Here is a 16,524-nt window from a genome sequence, read left to right as displayed (position 1 = left end):
GTCAACAACATGAAAGCATGGATCCATCCTGCCTTGTATCAACGGTTCAGGCTGGTGGTGGTGGTGTAATGGTGCGGGGGATATTTTCTTGGCACACTTTGGGCCCCTTAGTACCAATTGAGCATCGTGTCAACGCCATAGCCTACCTGAGTATTGTTGCTGACCATGTCCATCCCTTTATGACCACAGTGTTCCCATCTTCTGATGGCTACTTCCAGCAGGATAACGCGCCATGTCATAAAGCTCGAATCATCTCAGACTGGTTTCTTGAACATGACAATGAGTTCACTGTACTCAAATGGCCTCCACAGTCACCAGATCTCAATCCAATAGAGCACCTTTGGGATGTGGTGGACCGGGAGATTCGCATCATGGATGTGCAGCCGACAAATCTGCAGCAACTGCGTGTGCTATCATGTCAATATGGACCAAACTCTCTGAGGAATGTTTCCAGTACCTTGTTGAATCTATGCCACGAAGGATTAAGGCAGTTCTGAAGGCAAAAGGGGGTCCAACCCGGTACTAGGAAGGTGTACCTAATAAAGTGGCCAGTGAGTGTATATATATTTTTGCAAACACGACAACAACCAGAGAGGAATGATGGAAAATTAAGCCTATTCCCTGAAGCTGCACCGGCACAAAGGGCTTAATTAGTGTGCTGTCTATCTTACTTGGGCCAAGTTCAGTCTCACCTTTCAGCCCTCGTGATGACCTAGCACCTCCCTGTCTGATCCCTCTGTGTACCTCTGACAGATGGAGAAGTGGAGCAAGTGAAGACAGGGTAAGTGACAACCACAGAGGATTCAACTTCTGGAAATATCTGTCATATGAAACCACAAAATTTCCTGTTAGCTACACTTTCTATCAGGAAGGTGTATCTTATATGATTCAGGTCAAGTAGTTATTTTTTTTTGTCTCTTCCCACTTGTTCCTGAATAGGCATGGAAAGGATTTGTCTATACAGATTATAATAAAACAATATGATACCTGCTTTTCTGGGACACGTCACCCTCATCCTCTGGGTGTGCAGGTTGATTGGGATGAACTCCAGAGATTTCTGGGCTTTGCAGCAGCTTGGCTTGAAAGAGGGACCTGAGCAAGATGTGCAAAAAGATGCATCACAATGACGTACCAAGTAAGTTTGTTAGTGATGGAAAATTTAAGGACAAATTCATTGCTATGATGACGAACATTTGTCATTCCTTGATTCTAATTTTAAGGCCTCTCTGTTGATATCGTCTTTCTGTGGACTTGTTTTCTGTCGAGACAGAGATCACAAATGACACTAAATGGAACAGTGAGAACAGTAAATTTACTTACAAGGTCAAATTTCCTTTGTTTTATCCCATGAAAAAGATCTTCACCCTCTACTGAACTGACTAAAATTTCAATTTATTTTTGTGAATATATTTTTTTGGACTTATTTTTTTATTTTGTTGACTGGTTGTTCATTTATCATGCTAACCTTACCTGTCTCTGTTAATATTTGATCCGTTTGCTCCTTTTGTTGCTCTTTTTGGTTTATTTCTTGAAGATCTTAGTGAAGCACTTTACACATTTCTAACAAAGGCACGACAATATAAATTATACTATTATGATTATGATTATATTTATTTTAAGTTATCACTCAAGCCATTACAAGTCGGTACCCCAAAATATTCAACATTTTACTAAATAACTACAAGTATAATCTGTATGTTATTACACATAGGTATTAAAAACAGCAACCTTATAAAACCACAACCAGAAAACAACTGTTCTTGGACATGAATTTACAAATGATAACAAAATTGTAAAACTTCAAAATCCACTCATTTTTGATCAATTATGCTGCCTAGAAATACATAAGAGCCAAATAATAGTATCGGCTTGTAAAAATAGAAGGAAATTTGACATTATGGTTTATACCAGGTATCTACCTAAATGTCAGAAGGTTTGCCGTGAATCAAAAAACTAGCTCAGTAGCAATTTGCCTTCCGCAGAAATCACTAACATGCAGAATAAATCCTTCAACACCCGATTTATACTCTTTGCTCACTCTGCTTCCTTCAAAACCTCCATTTAAATTTCCTCTTGTACAAACAAAAATGGAGATAGCTTACAGTGAATCTCAAAAACTTGGGTTCGAACTATGGAGGAGCTAAGTGGAGCTCGGCTCCCCTGAAATGGGCATGAGCTCCCCCCCAACAGTCTACTCTGAGAAATTTATGGGGAGCTCTGAAACATCGCAGTGTTGTTTTCGCCTGTAGGCCAAGGGAAGCCAGGCTTCCACTGTTTATTCGGACTGAAGTAATCATTTTAATAAAAACCCTAACAGTTGCGGTAATTCTTCTGCTCTGTTGCTGCTATCTCTTCTCCATTTCTCATTAAGAATTTAACAATGAGTGAAACAGCACCCCCGTAAATGTTAGCACGTGGTGCATGTCAGTCATGTGTGGTGAAACACTGTATTGCACTGTCTTTATGCATGCTCAATAATCCAGGTAAGAAAATCAAAGAAAGTTGAATCTGTTCATCTGGATACAATGTTTATTGACAGATATGTTTCATCACTCATCTATGTGACCTCTTCAGTCTCAACTGACTGCAGGTATCTCCACCCTTATAAACAATACAGCTGCATAACGACCATCGCCCAGTTTCATATGTGAATATGGGCGTGGCCATTAACTAGAATTTCAATGGCCATGTGTACTATTCACAGAGGATTGGGAATGTTTGCAATCACAGCATTGTCATGAGCTTTGGGTAGTGAACGAAAGGGTGAGATCGCGGATACAAGCGGCTGAAATGAGTTTCCTCTGTAGGTTGTCTGGGCTCAGCCTTAGAGATAGGGTGAGGAGCTCGGACATTCGGAGGGAGCTCAGAGTAGAGCCACTGCTCCTTCGTGTTGAAAGGAGCCAGCTGAGGTGGTTCGGGCATCTGATTAGGATGCCTCCTGGGTGCCTTCCTTTGGAGGTTTACCCGGCATGGCCAACTGGGAGGAGACCCCAGGGTAGACCCAGAACTTGCTGGAGGGACTACATGTCCAATCTGGCCTAGGAACGCCTTGGGATCCCCCAGGAGGAGCTGGAGGGCATCGCTGGGGAGAGGGACGCCTGGAGTGCCCACTTAGCTTCCTGCCACCGCTACCTCACCCCGGAGAAGCGGCTGAAGATGAATGAATAAATGTAAGATGGTGACAGATGTAGTTTTAGGGCCCCCTTGGTTCAGGGATGGTTGTTCTCTCTTTACATAGATGGCGTAAAGAGGGAATTGCTTTCCACTTTTTAGTGCAGGCCATGTTCTTGGTTTAGGATGGTTATTGATTGTCTGTGATTTAGCTGGTGAGTGGCTCTGTCTAGTCAAGGATCGTAGAGCGTGGAGTACATCTTATATCTACGTGCTCGCTATGGCATAGGTCAAGTGTACGGTGTGGGTTGAGGTCAAAATAAAGTAGAGTAGCACGCACTTTATTTCACATGTTACACACTTTATTTCACATGTTATGAGGGTACGTTAGGGCCAATGGGTCAGCGTGGGCCAGACATTTGGCTCTCATGGGCCGGACCAGGCCCACGGGCTGTTTATTGGAGTTCAGTGGGCTAGACTATAATCTAGGTAATGTGTGGCATGTGTGCTATGCCCCTACATCCTGTATGCTGTAGCTTGTGTGGTATTTATTGTCATTTTATTTAGGCCTGTGGTGTTTCAATTCTATTTTTTGCAAGCTGTTGAACAAAAGTTTGATGGGTACTGTATTATGGGGTATTATCATAGTGACTTTGCCTCCAGGATGTTTTACTATGCAGTAGGTGTTTGCGTGTTGTATTTAGAGTGTGACTGTTGTCTTGCAAGGCAATGTTTTGTATAAGACCAACAGTTGAGGCTGTGGGCATGTTCTGATGTTGTCATGTAATGTAACCTAGGCCTGGTCTGTTTAGAAGATATACTGAAGTTAATCATGTGGTGAGATCGAAGATGGCACTGTACTATGGTGACTTGCTACGAACTACTCTTGCTTTGTTGTTTTTTTTTGTGTTATATGTTGCTTTTATTGCAAAAAACCTGTCTTGCACAATTACCTATGATCACCAGGCTTTACTGGACATAAGATTAGACGTTCCCAACAGCTGGAAGCTGCGGGACTTTCTGAGAGATTACCTTCAATAAGTAGGCCCCACCATGAACTAATGACCGGAGACAGCGCTGCCGGAGGCAAGGTAAATAAGGAGGCACCCTGGTGAGGCTATGATGGCATCCTACCCAGCCCTCGATTCCCAGCATACTGCTTTTTTTTCCTTCCCCTTTTCTCCCCAATTGTACCTAGCCAATCACCCCACTCTTTAAGCCGTCTCAGTCACTGCTCCACCCCCTCTGCCTATCCGGGGAGGGCTGTAGACTACCACATGCCTCCTCCGATATATGTGGAGTTGCCAGCCGCTTCTTCTCACCTGACAGTGAGGAGTTTCACCAGGGGGACGTAGTGCTATTCCCCCCAGTTCCCCCTCCCCCCCGAACAGGTGCCCTGACCGACCAGAGGAGGTGCTAGTGCAGCGACCAGGACACAGACCCACATTTGGCTTCCCACCCGCAGACGTGGCCAAATGTGTCTGTAGGGATGCCCGACCAAGCCGGAGGTAACATCGGGATTCAAACTGGCGATCCCCGTGTTGGTAGGCAACAGAATAGACTGCTGTGCTACGTGGACGCCCCAGCATACTGCTTTCTAACATACAGGCCCTTGACAACGAGCTGGATGAAGTTCATTGCTGAATAAGCTCTCAAGCGTACATGAAGGACTGTTGTGTGTTCTGCTTTACAGACCTGGCTGGGTCCTAATACACCTGAGGGGGCTATAACTACCAGAGGGTTTTTCTGTGCACTGCATGGACTGTTCCACGACTACTGGCAAAGTAAAGGGAGGTGGTGTATGCTTCTTTGTGAACAATTCATAGTGCACAGAAGTGGAAATAGTCTCTCAGTCCTGTTTCACAGTGTTAGAACAACTAACAATAAGGTGCAGACCATTCTATTTCCCCTGCGTGTTTTTAACTGCTGTTTACATACCACCGCAAGCTACTGCTGGAGCATCACTGGATGGACTGTATGGAGCCATTAGCCGGCAGGAGAACTTTCACCCTGAGGCCATTTCAATTGTCACAGGGAACTTTAACCAATGTAACCTGAAATCTGTGCAACCAAAATTTTACCAACATGTCACCTGCCCAACCAGAGGCAATGACTCTTGAACACAGTTACTCCACAGTCAAGGACAGGACATCCGACCACCTGTCAGTGCTCTTGCTTCCTGTCTAAAAGCAGAAGGTGAGGTGTGCGCAGTCCACTGTGAGGACAGCACAGTGCTATACTACAGAACACAAATCCCAACTTCAGGGATTCTTTGAATCAACATAATGGCCAATCTTTAAGATTCAGCCTTGAGTTTGGATGAGTATGCTGAATCAGTACTGGCTATGTTAAATTGTGTGTGGATAACTGTATCCCAATACGGTCTATTCGCTCCTACCCCAAACAGAAGAGCGAAATTTCCCTGATGTTGAGGGAGCGTACCACTGCTTTTAAATGGGGGACAAGGAATACTACAAAAATAAATCCAGGTATGACTTAAGGAGAGCCATTAAAGCCACTAAAAGACAATACATATAGGGGCAAACTGGAAAATGAATACAGTGGTTGTGACACACAGCGCAGGTGGAGGGGGCTGCAGGTGATAACGGACTATAAATCTAAACCTGTTGTGGCTATGAACACCTCCGCCTCTCTCCCAGATGAGCTTAATAACTTTTATGCCCTCTTTGAAGCTCACAACTTAGACCCAGTGACAGCAGCGCAGTACCCACCCAATGAAGTCGATATACAGTTGACAGAGGCTGATGTGAGTAAAACTTTTAAAAGGATTGAGGCTCATAAAGCTGCTGACCCAGATGGCATCACTCCCTGTGTCCTCAAGACACGTTACACTATGCTATCTCAGGGTTTTACTGACATTTTAACCTGTCTCTGTCATTGTGTGGTTCCACTGTGTTTTAAGAAAACTAACTTTGTGCCTATACCTAAGAAAACTCCTATCTCTTGCCTTAATGAATACCAACCTGTTGCTTTGACCTATGTTATTATGAAGTGCCTGGAAAGATTGGTTAGACCATATATATATATAATGTAACATTCCTGCTACCCTCTGCCTTTACAGTTTGCCTTCTGTTCCAATAGATCTGTAGATGATGCCATCTCACTTGCTCTGCATACTGCTTTAGTACAGCTTGAAAAGAAAACTACTGATGTCAGAATGTTGTTTGCTGATTACAGCTCTGCATTTAACACAACTGTACCATCCAAACTTGTGTTGAAACTCAGAGGTCTTGGTCTGGGTAACTCTATCTGTAATTGGCTATTTGATTTCCTGACAGGCAGGCCCCAGACTGTGAGGATAGGTAAAACATATTCATCCACATTAGTTCTTAAGCCCGGCGTGCCTCAGGGCTGCTGTCTCAGTCCCCTATTGCAATAATAATAATAATAAATCAATCTTATATAGCACTTTTCTAGTACTCAAAGTCGCTTTACAATAAATGGAGTGAAACAAGACGACAGATGAACATAATACAGACATACAGGGGTGGATGGGAAGGGGGGCTACGAGAGGGAGAAGCGGCAGCCACACACGACGCCAGCAGTACTGTCCGACTTGGACAGATATAAAGGGAAAGAAAAACAAACATCAGACATCACATAAATCACAGATGCAGGTCAAGCACTCAGTCCCAAGCCTGCCCCAGACCAGGGCTGTATGAGCGGACGGGGGGCACGAGAAGGCAATGGAGAAAAGGTGTGTCTTGAAAAGGGATTGGAAGAGTGGGAGGGATTCTGAGTCTCTAAAGATTTGGGGAAGTGAGTTCCAGAGCCCGGGAGCTGCTCTGGAGAAGGCTCGATCACCAACAGTCTGTTTACACACGACTGTGTTGCCAAATATGGCAACAACAGCTTCATTAAGTTCGCAGATGACACCACAGTGATTGGACTAATACGCAACAGTGATGAGAGGGCCTATAGGAGGGAAGTGGAAGATTTAACCATATGGTACCATGATAACAACCTCTATCTAAATGTCAATAAGACAAACAAAATCACTGTTAACTTTAGAAAGATGAGAGAAAAATCATATTCCAATTTCCATCAATGGGTCATCTGTTGAAATTACGGACAGTTTTAGATTTCTCGGTTTACATATCACAGACACCCTCGCATGGTCTCTCAACACCAATTGCATCCTGAAGAAGGCACAGCAGAGGCTGTATTTTCTGAGGTGTCTTATGAACTTTTATCCCAGTACCATCGAGAGTGTCTTGACAGGCTGTATCACAGTGTGGTTTGGAAACATGACTGCTCCGGACTACAGACTGCTTCAAAGGATTGTAGAGACAAGAGCAAAAATCACTGGCATGGAACTACCACAACTTCACCATATTTACACCACTCACCACAAAAGGAAAGTCCAAAACATCATTAAGGACACCAGCCACCCTGCTCATGTTCTGTTCTCACTCCTTCCATTTAAAAAAGTTACCAGAGCATCAAATCACACACCAGCCGTTTTTCAGTAAGTTTCTTTCCACAGGCAGTCAAGTTGCTGAACAGCTTACGCACCCATATGCACCTTACATTGTTGTGTTATCGTGTACTGTGTATTGTGTATATAATGTATGAATTCATGTGTACATAGTCTATGCAGTTCTTTTGTTGTTTCGTTGAGATGGTTTGTCCTTTGTCCTTGTGTGCCTTGTGTAAGGCAGAGAGAGCCAGAGCACAAGAATTTCATTGTATTCTAAATATATACGACAATAAAGCTGAACTTGAACTCGAAGCACAGCGCGAACCATTGGCTGATTCACTGTGTGGATTTCTTGTTGTTGTTGCTCGAGTGATAGAAAAACATTACAATGGTGAATTTTTTTTGGGCTCTTTGTGTTACCTGCATGGCTAGATTTTCTCTGTATGAAGTGAAATGTTATTGACAGTATTACCTGTAGGATGTTTTTTTTGTTGTTGCAGTAACCCTGCAATTGACCATGCACATTCATATATGCGCATGCATGTGAAATGTAGTCGCGCACCGGAAAATAGGGCTCCCCTGAAAGCCACTGTGTAATTTGAGCCCTGTCAAAAACAATATCTGACACGCTGCTGCACAAATCTCAAATATGTAGATGGCACGGATGAGCTTCTCTGAAACATGACTAAGCTGTTAAGAACAATCAGATAGCAGAGGCAGCTTGAAAATTTTGTAAACAAAAGATAAAAGATAAAGATAAAAACGTGGTTATTGAAAACTGGCACAGAAAACAGAAAAGGTTCGAAGGAGAAAAAAAAAGCAAACTTTCCTAATTTGATGTGTAGGATTCAGCTGCTGGGAGAAATTGCCAGTAGCCATACCAACATTTACCCTGGTCCTGCTGAATGATGGAAGCTAAGCAGGTGTGGGTTTGGCTAGTACTTGGATGGAAGACCCCCTGGGAAAACTGAGTTGCTGCTGGAAGTGGTGTTGGTGGGCCAGTAGGGGCACTCTTCCCTCTGGTCTTAATAATAATAATAAAAAAAAAACCCAATGCCCCTGTGCAGTGATGGGGACACTGCGCTGTAGGAGATGTCGTCCTTTGGATGAGACGTTAAAACCGAGAACCTGACTCACTGGTCATTAACAATCCCATGGCACTTATCGCAGAGTAGGGGGTCCTCTGGTATCCTGGCAAAATTTCCAATCTGGCTCTCTCCATCTGGCCACCTAATCGCCCCCCTGTGTAATTCGCTCAATGATTCCTCCCTCTTCACCTCAAGCTGATGCGTGGTAAGCATTCGGGTGCAAAATGGCTGCTGTGACTCACATGCACAGCAGCCAATGTGTACCACCACCAATGTGTAGCACATGCCTTGCTACACATTGGTGGTGGTTGAAGTGAGTTACCCCCTTCATTGTGAAGCACTTTGGGTGTCTAGATAAAGCACTATATAAATGTAATCCATTAGTCCATTACTACATGGTTTACATGCAAATATACTCTCAAAGTTTTTGCTCGGAGATGGCGGCTACAACTTAACTGGATTGAAAGCCAGGGCCCTTGTTTTCCTATGCTATGATGGGCAAAGTGAATTGTATAATTCAAGTCAACAGCTTGCTCTAGTCTGTTGTTCTCATTCGGAGACCCGTAAATTGTATAGTGTATATAGTCTGTCCATAAATCTGATTAAATGTATGCTGCTAGCTTGTTACCTACTTAGTTTGCAGTCACTGCACAAGATTGTCAATCCAACGCCATATGCCTCGTGAAAAAGCTGTTTGGGTCGCCTGTACCAAAATCAGTTGGGAGAAGACTCATCATTATAATTTGACACTCTACTTGATCCTTTTAGTACGTTTGAAAATGTGGGTTTGACACTGATTTTTTTTTCTTCATATTACGTATTAGGCTAATGCAGCAGTCAGTGTGCTAAACTGAACTCTTAATCACTGTGCGGTCACTGTTAGCTTTAGGGCTCCGTGGGCCGGGTTAATCGAGCTATGTACTGACCATTGTGGGTTAGACAAATTACCCATGTCAAATTCCCATCTGTTTGTCCAGTTGGTCTGTCTGTGTCACAAAAGGGCTGCAAGCCAGCATTACTGACCAACAGCTGGCTGAAGAAAATGAAGTTCATGTTAAATTTCCCTATTCTTCCTTGCTCTTTATCACTTTCTAATACTCCAGCTTTCTTAGTGAAACAGCAAGAAGCAAGCTTTTATGTGTCCAAGGTAGGTGATTTTAGAGCAGGCGGAGGTATAACAATCAGGAATTCTAACTATGGCAAACAGCAGAGGAGAAGCAGTGGCTGGAAACTAAAGTCTACAAGTGTCTTTATGCATCCTCAATAATCCAGGTAAGAAAAATCACAGAAAGTTGAACCAGTTCATCTGGACACAACGTTTATTGAGAGAAACCAAACAGATGCTGGCTAAGAGAATGGCACAGCAAAGAAGGGTTAACGTGTCAGGCCAGGACTCCACAGTCTACACCCATCTACAGGCCAGTGGCCACTCCTTCAAGGATGAGGATGTGCACATCCTTGATAGGGAGGAACGCTGGTTTGAACGGGGAGTCAAAGAGGCCATCTATGTGAAGAGGAAATGACCATCCCTGAACCGAGGGGTGGGGGGGCTTAGAATACATCTGTCACCATTGTACAATGCTGTGATTGTAACTATTCCCCAATCCTCTGTGAATAGTACACATGGCCATTATAACTCTAGTTAATGCTCACGGCAATTTGCATATGAAACTGATCATTGTCTTCGGTCGTTATGCCACTGTATTGTTTACAAGGGTGGCGATACCTGCAGTCAGCTGAGACTGCTGGGGTCACTTAGATGAGTGATGAAACGTTTCTCTCTCAATAAACGTTGTTTCCAGATGAACTGATTCAACTTTCTGTGATAAGGTCTGCAAGCTTACACAGCCATCCGAGGAGGCATTGCTGACTTTTGTGCTCTCGTGGCACTGGACTCGAGTTGTACACAATATGAAGTTTTAGTAGTGTTTCAGTAAGAGGCCAAGGTCTACTATGGATGTCCTCCACAAACTGATGGGTAATTGGTTTCAACATCCTAGAAGATCCTCAACGCTACATGTCAATTGTGTATTTATTACCAGGTTGGTGCCATTCTAATACTGAGTAATTCCTTTGAAATTCTGCTCATTAAGACTGGAACAGTGTTGTATCTACCTGGTTACACAAGGGGTAACTAACTAACTTCTAACTTCATGGCCTCTCTTACAGGTATGTTTAAATTATCCTTTTTTGACCAGAGTCTTTCGGTCACATTATTTTTCAATTCCCTCGTAATTCCACTCAATTTCCAGGGAACTGCTAAGAAACAGAATGGCCCGAACCTGGTGTCATATGGGCAGTTGACATACTATATCTTCAAGAGACTTCTTGGACATTAAAACAAATTATTCACCGTGTTCAGTTCAGGAGGTTACAGGATTGTTACTTGGAGGTACCAGGTAATTAAAGCACCGTATCATAAAGAGCTACTACCAAATCATATATGAAAGTCAAGTTTGAACACCATTTCATATTATGACCAGTGTGTAAGAAAATGGTCATAACTACCGTCAGTTACTTGTCATCAGTAGTAACTGAAGCTTGACCAGTAATAACTTACAATACGGATACTGATTTTTTCCACCACTGAACTGAATCCCTGTACTCATAGGCTACACTTCAACTGTTTTAATAACTGCAACATAACCACACGCGCCAACACCTCTTCCTCCCTTACAATCAATACAATAACTGTCTCTACTGCAATACAATATTTATATTACTTTGCCCCCTGCTTTTTGGTTCAAGGCTTGAAAACTGCATCATGTTGCTGAGGCTGAGGAGTGATTGACAGATACATGAAGTAAAGCACATGCAGGATTAGGGGTCCAGCAAATGCCTTAAGTCTTTGCCTCTAATTTTTCATCCGACAAAGAAAGGATGAGGGGATCATTAATTCATGAATGGAATACAGTTATTAGAGCATCCAAAGTGTATGATGACTTCAGTTCAACTCATTAAAAATGGATGAAATGAGGTTGTTGAACCTGAACGAAGGGATTCTGCATCGACCTCCCCCAAGGCTCCCCCTTAGTGTGTTGCCTTGCTTTTCCCCCCTTGCTTCAGTCTTTCTATATTACAATCTTCCCGGCTTTATTTTGCTTCATCTCCCACATATATTATCCAGTTTTTCTCTCTCCATTTGCAGACAGTCCTTTTTAACAATCTTTTGTTCCTTTGTTACTTTCTTTGTCATCATTTTCCCCTAAAATTTCACTTGTAGCTTACATTCTGATCCAGACCACCCCAGCTTCCTTTAATTACATCATCAAATAACCTCCCTGGCAAATTTAGTCCCTTCATAAGTGAAGTTAATTCAAGGCTGGATTATGGAGGTAAAGTGGGGGAACTGCTTCTCTATGTCTTTTAGCATGCAAGGGCCTTGTGAGGGACCATCATGGCCTATGCCAAACCTCCTGCCTCACAGTAAAAGCACACAGTGCAGAAACGGACGTCGTTTTAACACTTGGACAAGTTGCTTGAATCCAAACTTCGAGTCTTTTGTCTAACAGTTTGTTTTTTTAATCACTTCTGGTTTAGTTTCACACTATAAAAATTCTACTGAACTGTTGAGCATTTGCACACAATTACCGTCAATCATTGTTGCATTCCCTTGCGTCCCCCCTCCACATCATAAATATGGAATACAGTATGTGCTCGGCATTCATGTTTTTGCTCATATCCATTTGGTGCAGCTGCCAAAATGTGGGTCTCAATCGACAGAAGTTCATTGAATGCAATCATGTTGCACCATATTCATCGTCGATGCTTTGCTCAAAGGCCTTTTTTGAGAACACAAGCGTTGATGAGATGTGCTTTCTGCTGTACTTGCAGTGAATTTGCATGTGGCAGTAGGTGAACTATAACTATGTTATATGGTCTGGAGATGGTGGCACTGACGAAAAGACAGGAGGTGGAGCTGGAGGTGGCAGAGTTGAAGATGCTAAGATTTTCACTGGAAGTGATGAAGAAGGCCAGGATTAGGAACGAGTATATTAGAGGGACAGCTTAGGTTGGACGGTTTGGAGACAAAGCAAGAGAGGCAAGATTGAGATGGCTTGGATATGTGTGGAGGAGAGATGCTGGGTATATTGGGAGAAGGATGCTGAATATGGAGCTGCCAGGGAAGAGGAAAAGAGAAAGACCAAAGAGGAAGACCAAAGGGGAGGTTTATGGATGTGGTGAGGGAGGACATGCAGGTGGCTGGTGTGGCAGAGGACAGGAAGAGATGGAAACGGATGATCCGCTGTGGCGACCCCTAACGGGAACAGCTGAAAATAGTAGTAGTAGTAAGGTGGACTCAAAACCACAGCCATTCCTTGCCATCCATTTTGTGAAATGGTGGATGTTTGCGACAGTCCAACAAAATACACATAATCAATAGCATTTGACCTCCTCAAATTCTGAGTTCGAAAACAGCTTTTACACTTGACTGAATGTACCAAACTCTTGACTGTCCTGGTCCCAAAAAAGCCCTCCAACTGGCCCAAGAGTGAAAGCACCCTAAGCTTCCCGCCATCATCACTCATCATATAGTCACAGGGGAGAGCAACATTGACTAATATCTCATTACGGCAGGGGAGGAAGTCAGAGTAAAATCAATCTTTTGCCATCAGCTTTCTCAAGTCACGGAAAGCTGAGGCTGAAATATTGATGGGAAGAGATGATGGAGAGAGGGAAAAGGCAGGGACAGACAAAGACAGGGACAGAGCACCTATAGCACCTTGTTGTTTTATGAGATTATTTGAGAGAAGTTCTGTTGTTTCTAAATGAGGAGTTACATCAACACAATTGACTGAGTTGGTTAAAGACAGGACATTTCATGGGGATGCAAAGCCTGTCATTTTTCGTATGAAGTGTGTGTGTGTGTGTGTGTGTGTGTGTGTGTGTGTGTGCATGCATGTGCATCCACCTCACAATGTCTCAGCCAGATGTGACTGACTTTCAAACTTTTTTTGCATTTTCCAGTGATGGATCTCTTTTCACTGTGTAATGCCGACCCCCCCCCCCCGCTTTTCTCCCTAATTGCAGCCGTCCAATTACCCCATTCTTCCGAGCCATCCCGGTCACTGCTCCACCCCCTCTGCCGATCCGGGGAGGGCTGCAGACTACCACATGCCTCCTCCGATACATGTGGAGTCGCCAGCCGCTTCTTTTCACCTGACAGTGAGGAGTTTCGCCAGGGGGACGTAGCATGTGGGAGGGTCCCGCTATTCCCCCCAGTTGCCCCTCCCCCCTGAACAGGTGCCCCAACTGACCAGAAGAGGTGCTAGTGCAGCGACCAGGAAACATACCCACATCTGGCTTTCCACCCACAGACACGGTCAATTGCGTCTGTAGGGACGCCCGACCAAGCCGGAGGTAACACAGGGATTCAAACCGGCGATCTCCGTGTGGGTAGGCAACGAAATAGACCGCTGCACTTCCCGGACGCCGTGTAATGCCAACTTGAACTTGACATTATTGCACAAAAGCCCATGCACAAACATACACTTTTACAACACTAGTTATGTAAACCCTCACACAACAACATCAACTACATTAAGTGAAGAAGTATGATTTTCTTCCAACCTGATTTCACTGAATTGATTTTCCCTTCTCAATATTCCACATTGTTGCGCATGACCATATTTCTATATATTCTTCATATATATATATATATATATATATATATATATATATATATATATATATATATATTTAATTTTTTTTACACATTCACTCTAGACATCTTTTCAGCTCCATACAATTAAAGAAAAAAACCCAACCATGCTGTTTTATGGTGTGCTTTTCTGACTGCCACAAAGCTGGACAAGGAACAAGTTTTGTTGCTTAGATGAAAAGACTGATTCACTGCTACGGCCACACCAAGCTCGTTCCCCTCTCATAGTAGCATGCAATAATATTGTAGCGACCGGGGGAGAAAGTCGCTGAACTGATGATAGCTATGCGCTGGGGAAGCGCAAGGGATTATGGGACTGTTATAATCCTGTTCAGATCATTGTTTTGTTGTTTTGATTATTGTTGTGTTTTTGTTTGGATGTTTGACTCAGACTGGGTAGACGACCATTTGACAGACTGACTGACTGTAGGACCATGACTGATTCTGGTGCGTTAAATGATGACCATGTTACGGGAAGCCATTGTTGGCAACCACTGGGGAGGGGCAGAATAAAGGAGCACTCCTGGGGTCGTGCGGTGCATGGGACACAGGAGCTGCCATTCAAACTGAATCCTTGCCTCTTGCCTCTCCTTTCCCATCAGTTCTGTTCGGTTCTGGCATTGTGTTCAAATTAAACAGCACTCTCGAGTTTGTGCGGTGTATGGGACATGGGCGTTGCGATCAAAAGAAATCTCTATCTCTCATTCTTCCATGCTGGCTCACCACATTGGTGTCCGAAGTGGGATTAAGCTAAAGAATTGAGAGGGAGACCCAGAGACTGGGCTGGGATATCGAGCAGGCCCTTTGGTGCTTGGAAAACCTGGCGCAGCAAAAGCGGAGCCCGCCAGAGATGGAAGTTTTCCAGCCCAACCTGATGGCTCCAGTGCAGCGCGGCTCAACCGTCCCCTGGCAGCCTGGAGGACCAGCGCTGGGGAGCGAATGTCTCCCGCTACCGTCAATCACCCCTTAGAGGCCAAGAGGACCAGAGCTAGAGAGCAAATGCTTACCGCCGCCATCGATTGTCCCCTGGTTGCCAGGAGGACCAGTGCCGGGGAGCAAACACCACCTGCTACTACCAATCGCCCACTGGAGGCCCGGAGGACCAGTGACGGAGAACGCACACTGCCTGTTGCCGCTGATCACCCCCTAGCGAGAAGCAGCAATATGGTGCTTAGAACACCAGCCAAGCTGCTAAAGAAAATGGGATGACACTGCTAGAGCCATACCTCTCGCAAGTCCAATTGGCGGCATGATATAAGGGGTGGTGTAACGATGAGACTGTCATCCACCTGGCTCTGGCATTAGAGGGAAAGGCCTTGCAGGTGCTCCTCAATCTAGCCCCAACAGAGCAGCAGGACCTCCATGCCCTGACCGTAGCGCTGGAGAGGCAACATCGCAGCCAAGAGGGAGACAGCCTGGGTGCCTTTGCAAACAGACATTCAGCTACATGCTCAGCACGGTTACCCCAGTTCAACGCAGCTATTGAAGAGGAGCTGGCCCTGCACACTTTCCTGCAGGGGCTCACACTGAAATGTCTGCGCCAACATGTTCGCCTCGCCATGCACCAATCCCTAAGCAGGGCTCTCAGTGAAGCTGAATGGGCTGAGGTAGTACTGACCATGCAAGTGCCCAGCCCCGAAGGCCAGAGCCATCCAGCCAATGGGAAATGTCGGCGGAGTGGTCTAGTGAAGGAACTGCCACTCCAGTCCCCCTTCAAGGCAGATTCAAGCTGGTTGGCTGCTGACGACACACCAAGGGATTATATTTGGACTGCCAACTTGACAGTCAATCCTGTAGGTCCCCAGTAGACAAGGGGGCTACCATTTCCCTGGTGTGGCCTGACAGCCTCCAGGGCACCATCGGCCCACTCTCAGTAGCATGGTCCCCAACCAACACCCAGCTGATGACGGTGACTGGGGAGAAGGTTGGGATGCGAGGGAGAAAGTCGATGGTGGCAGCTGTCCAGACCGTCAGCAACTAGGGGAGGATGTTCCTGTATACCACGCAGCAACTGAGACAGCAGCAGGGGGCAGACGTGGCCCTTGCACTGGTCAAGGGCTAGCTGGAGACAGGGCGGCACCCCGAATGGACAGATGTGTCAGCGCTGGGGCCTGAGGTAAAGGCCTACCATGCACAGTAGGGCAACTTTGAGGTCCACGATGGGTTGGTGTACCAGAGGTGGCAAGCTCCCGGATGAGGGAGTGGCCTCTCTCAGCTATTGG

The 16,524-nt window shown here is 44.9% G+C and overlaps 1 protein-coding gene across 1 annotated transcript in view; it reads right to left on the bottom strand.

Annotated features, from left to right (window-relative positions):
- The window catches only part of inpp4b (inositol polyphosphate-4-phosphatase type II B), a 221,129-nt gene that overhangs the window by 71,415 nt on the left and 133,190 nt on the right, over window positions 1-16,524 (bottom strand). Inside the window, exon 10 of the mRNA XM_056279773.1 lies at window positions 988-1,092. Coding sequence (XP_056135748.1) covers window positions 988-1,092 — 105 coding nt within the window. The remainder of the gene's footprint in view (window positions 1-987; window positions 1,093-16,524) is intronic.

This window comes from Lampris incognitus, chromosome 5, assembly GCF_029633865.1.
Source record: "Lampris incognitus isolate fLamInc1 chromosome 5, fLamInc1.hap2, whole genome shotgun sequence".
In the NCBI taxonomy this organism is placed as follows: Eukaryota; Metazoa; Chordata; class Actinopteri; order Lampriformes; family Lampridae; genus Lampris; species Lampris incognitus.
This window is presented reverse-complemented; position numbering and strand designations above follow the sequence as displayed.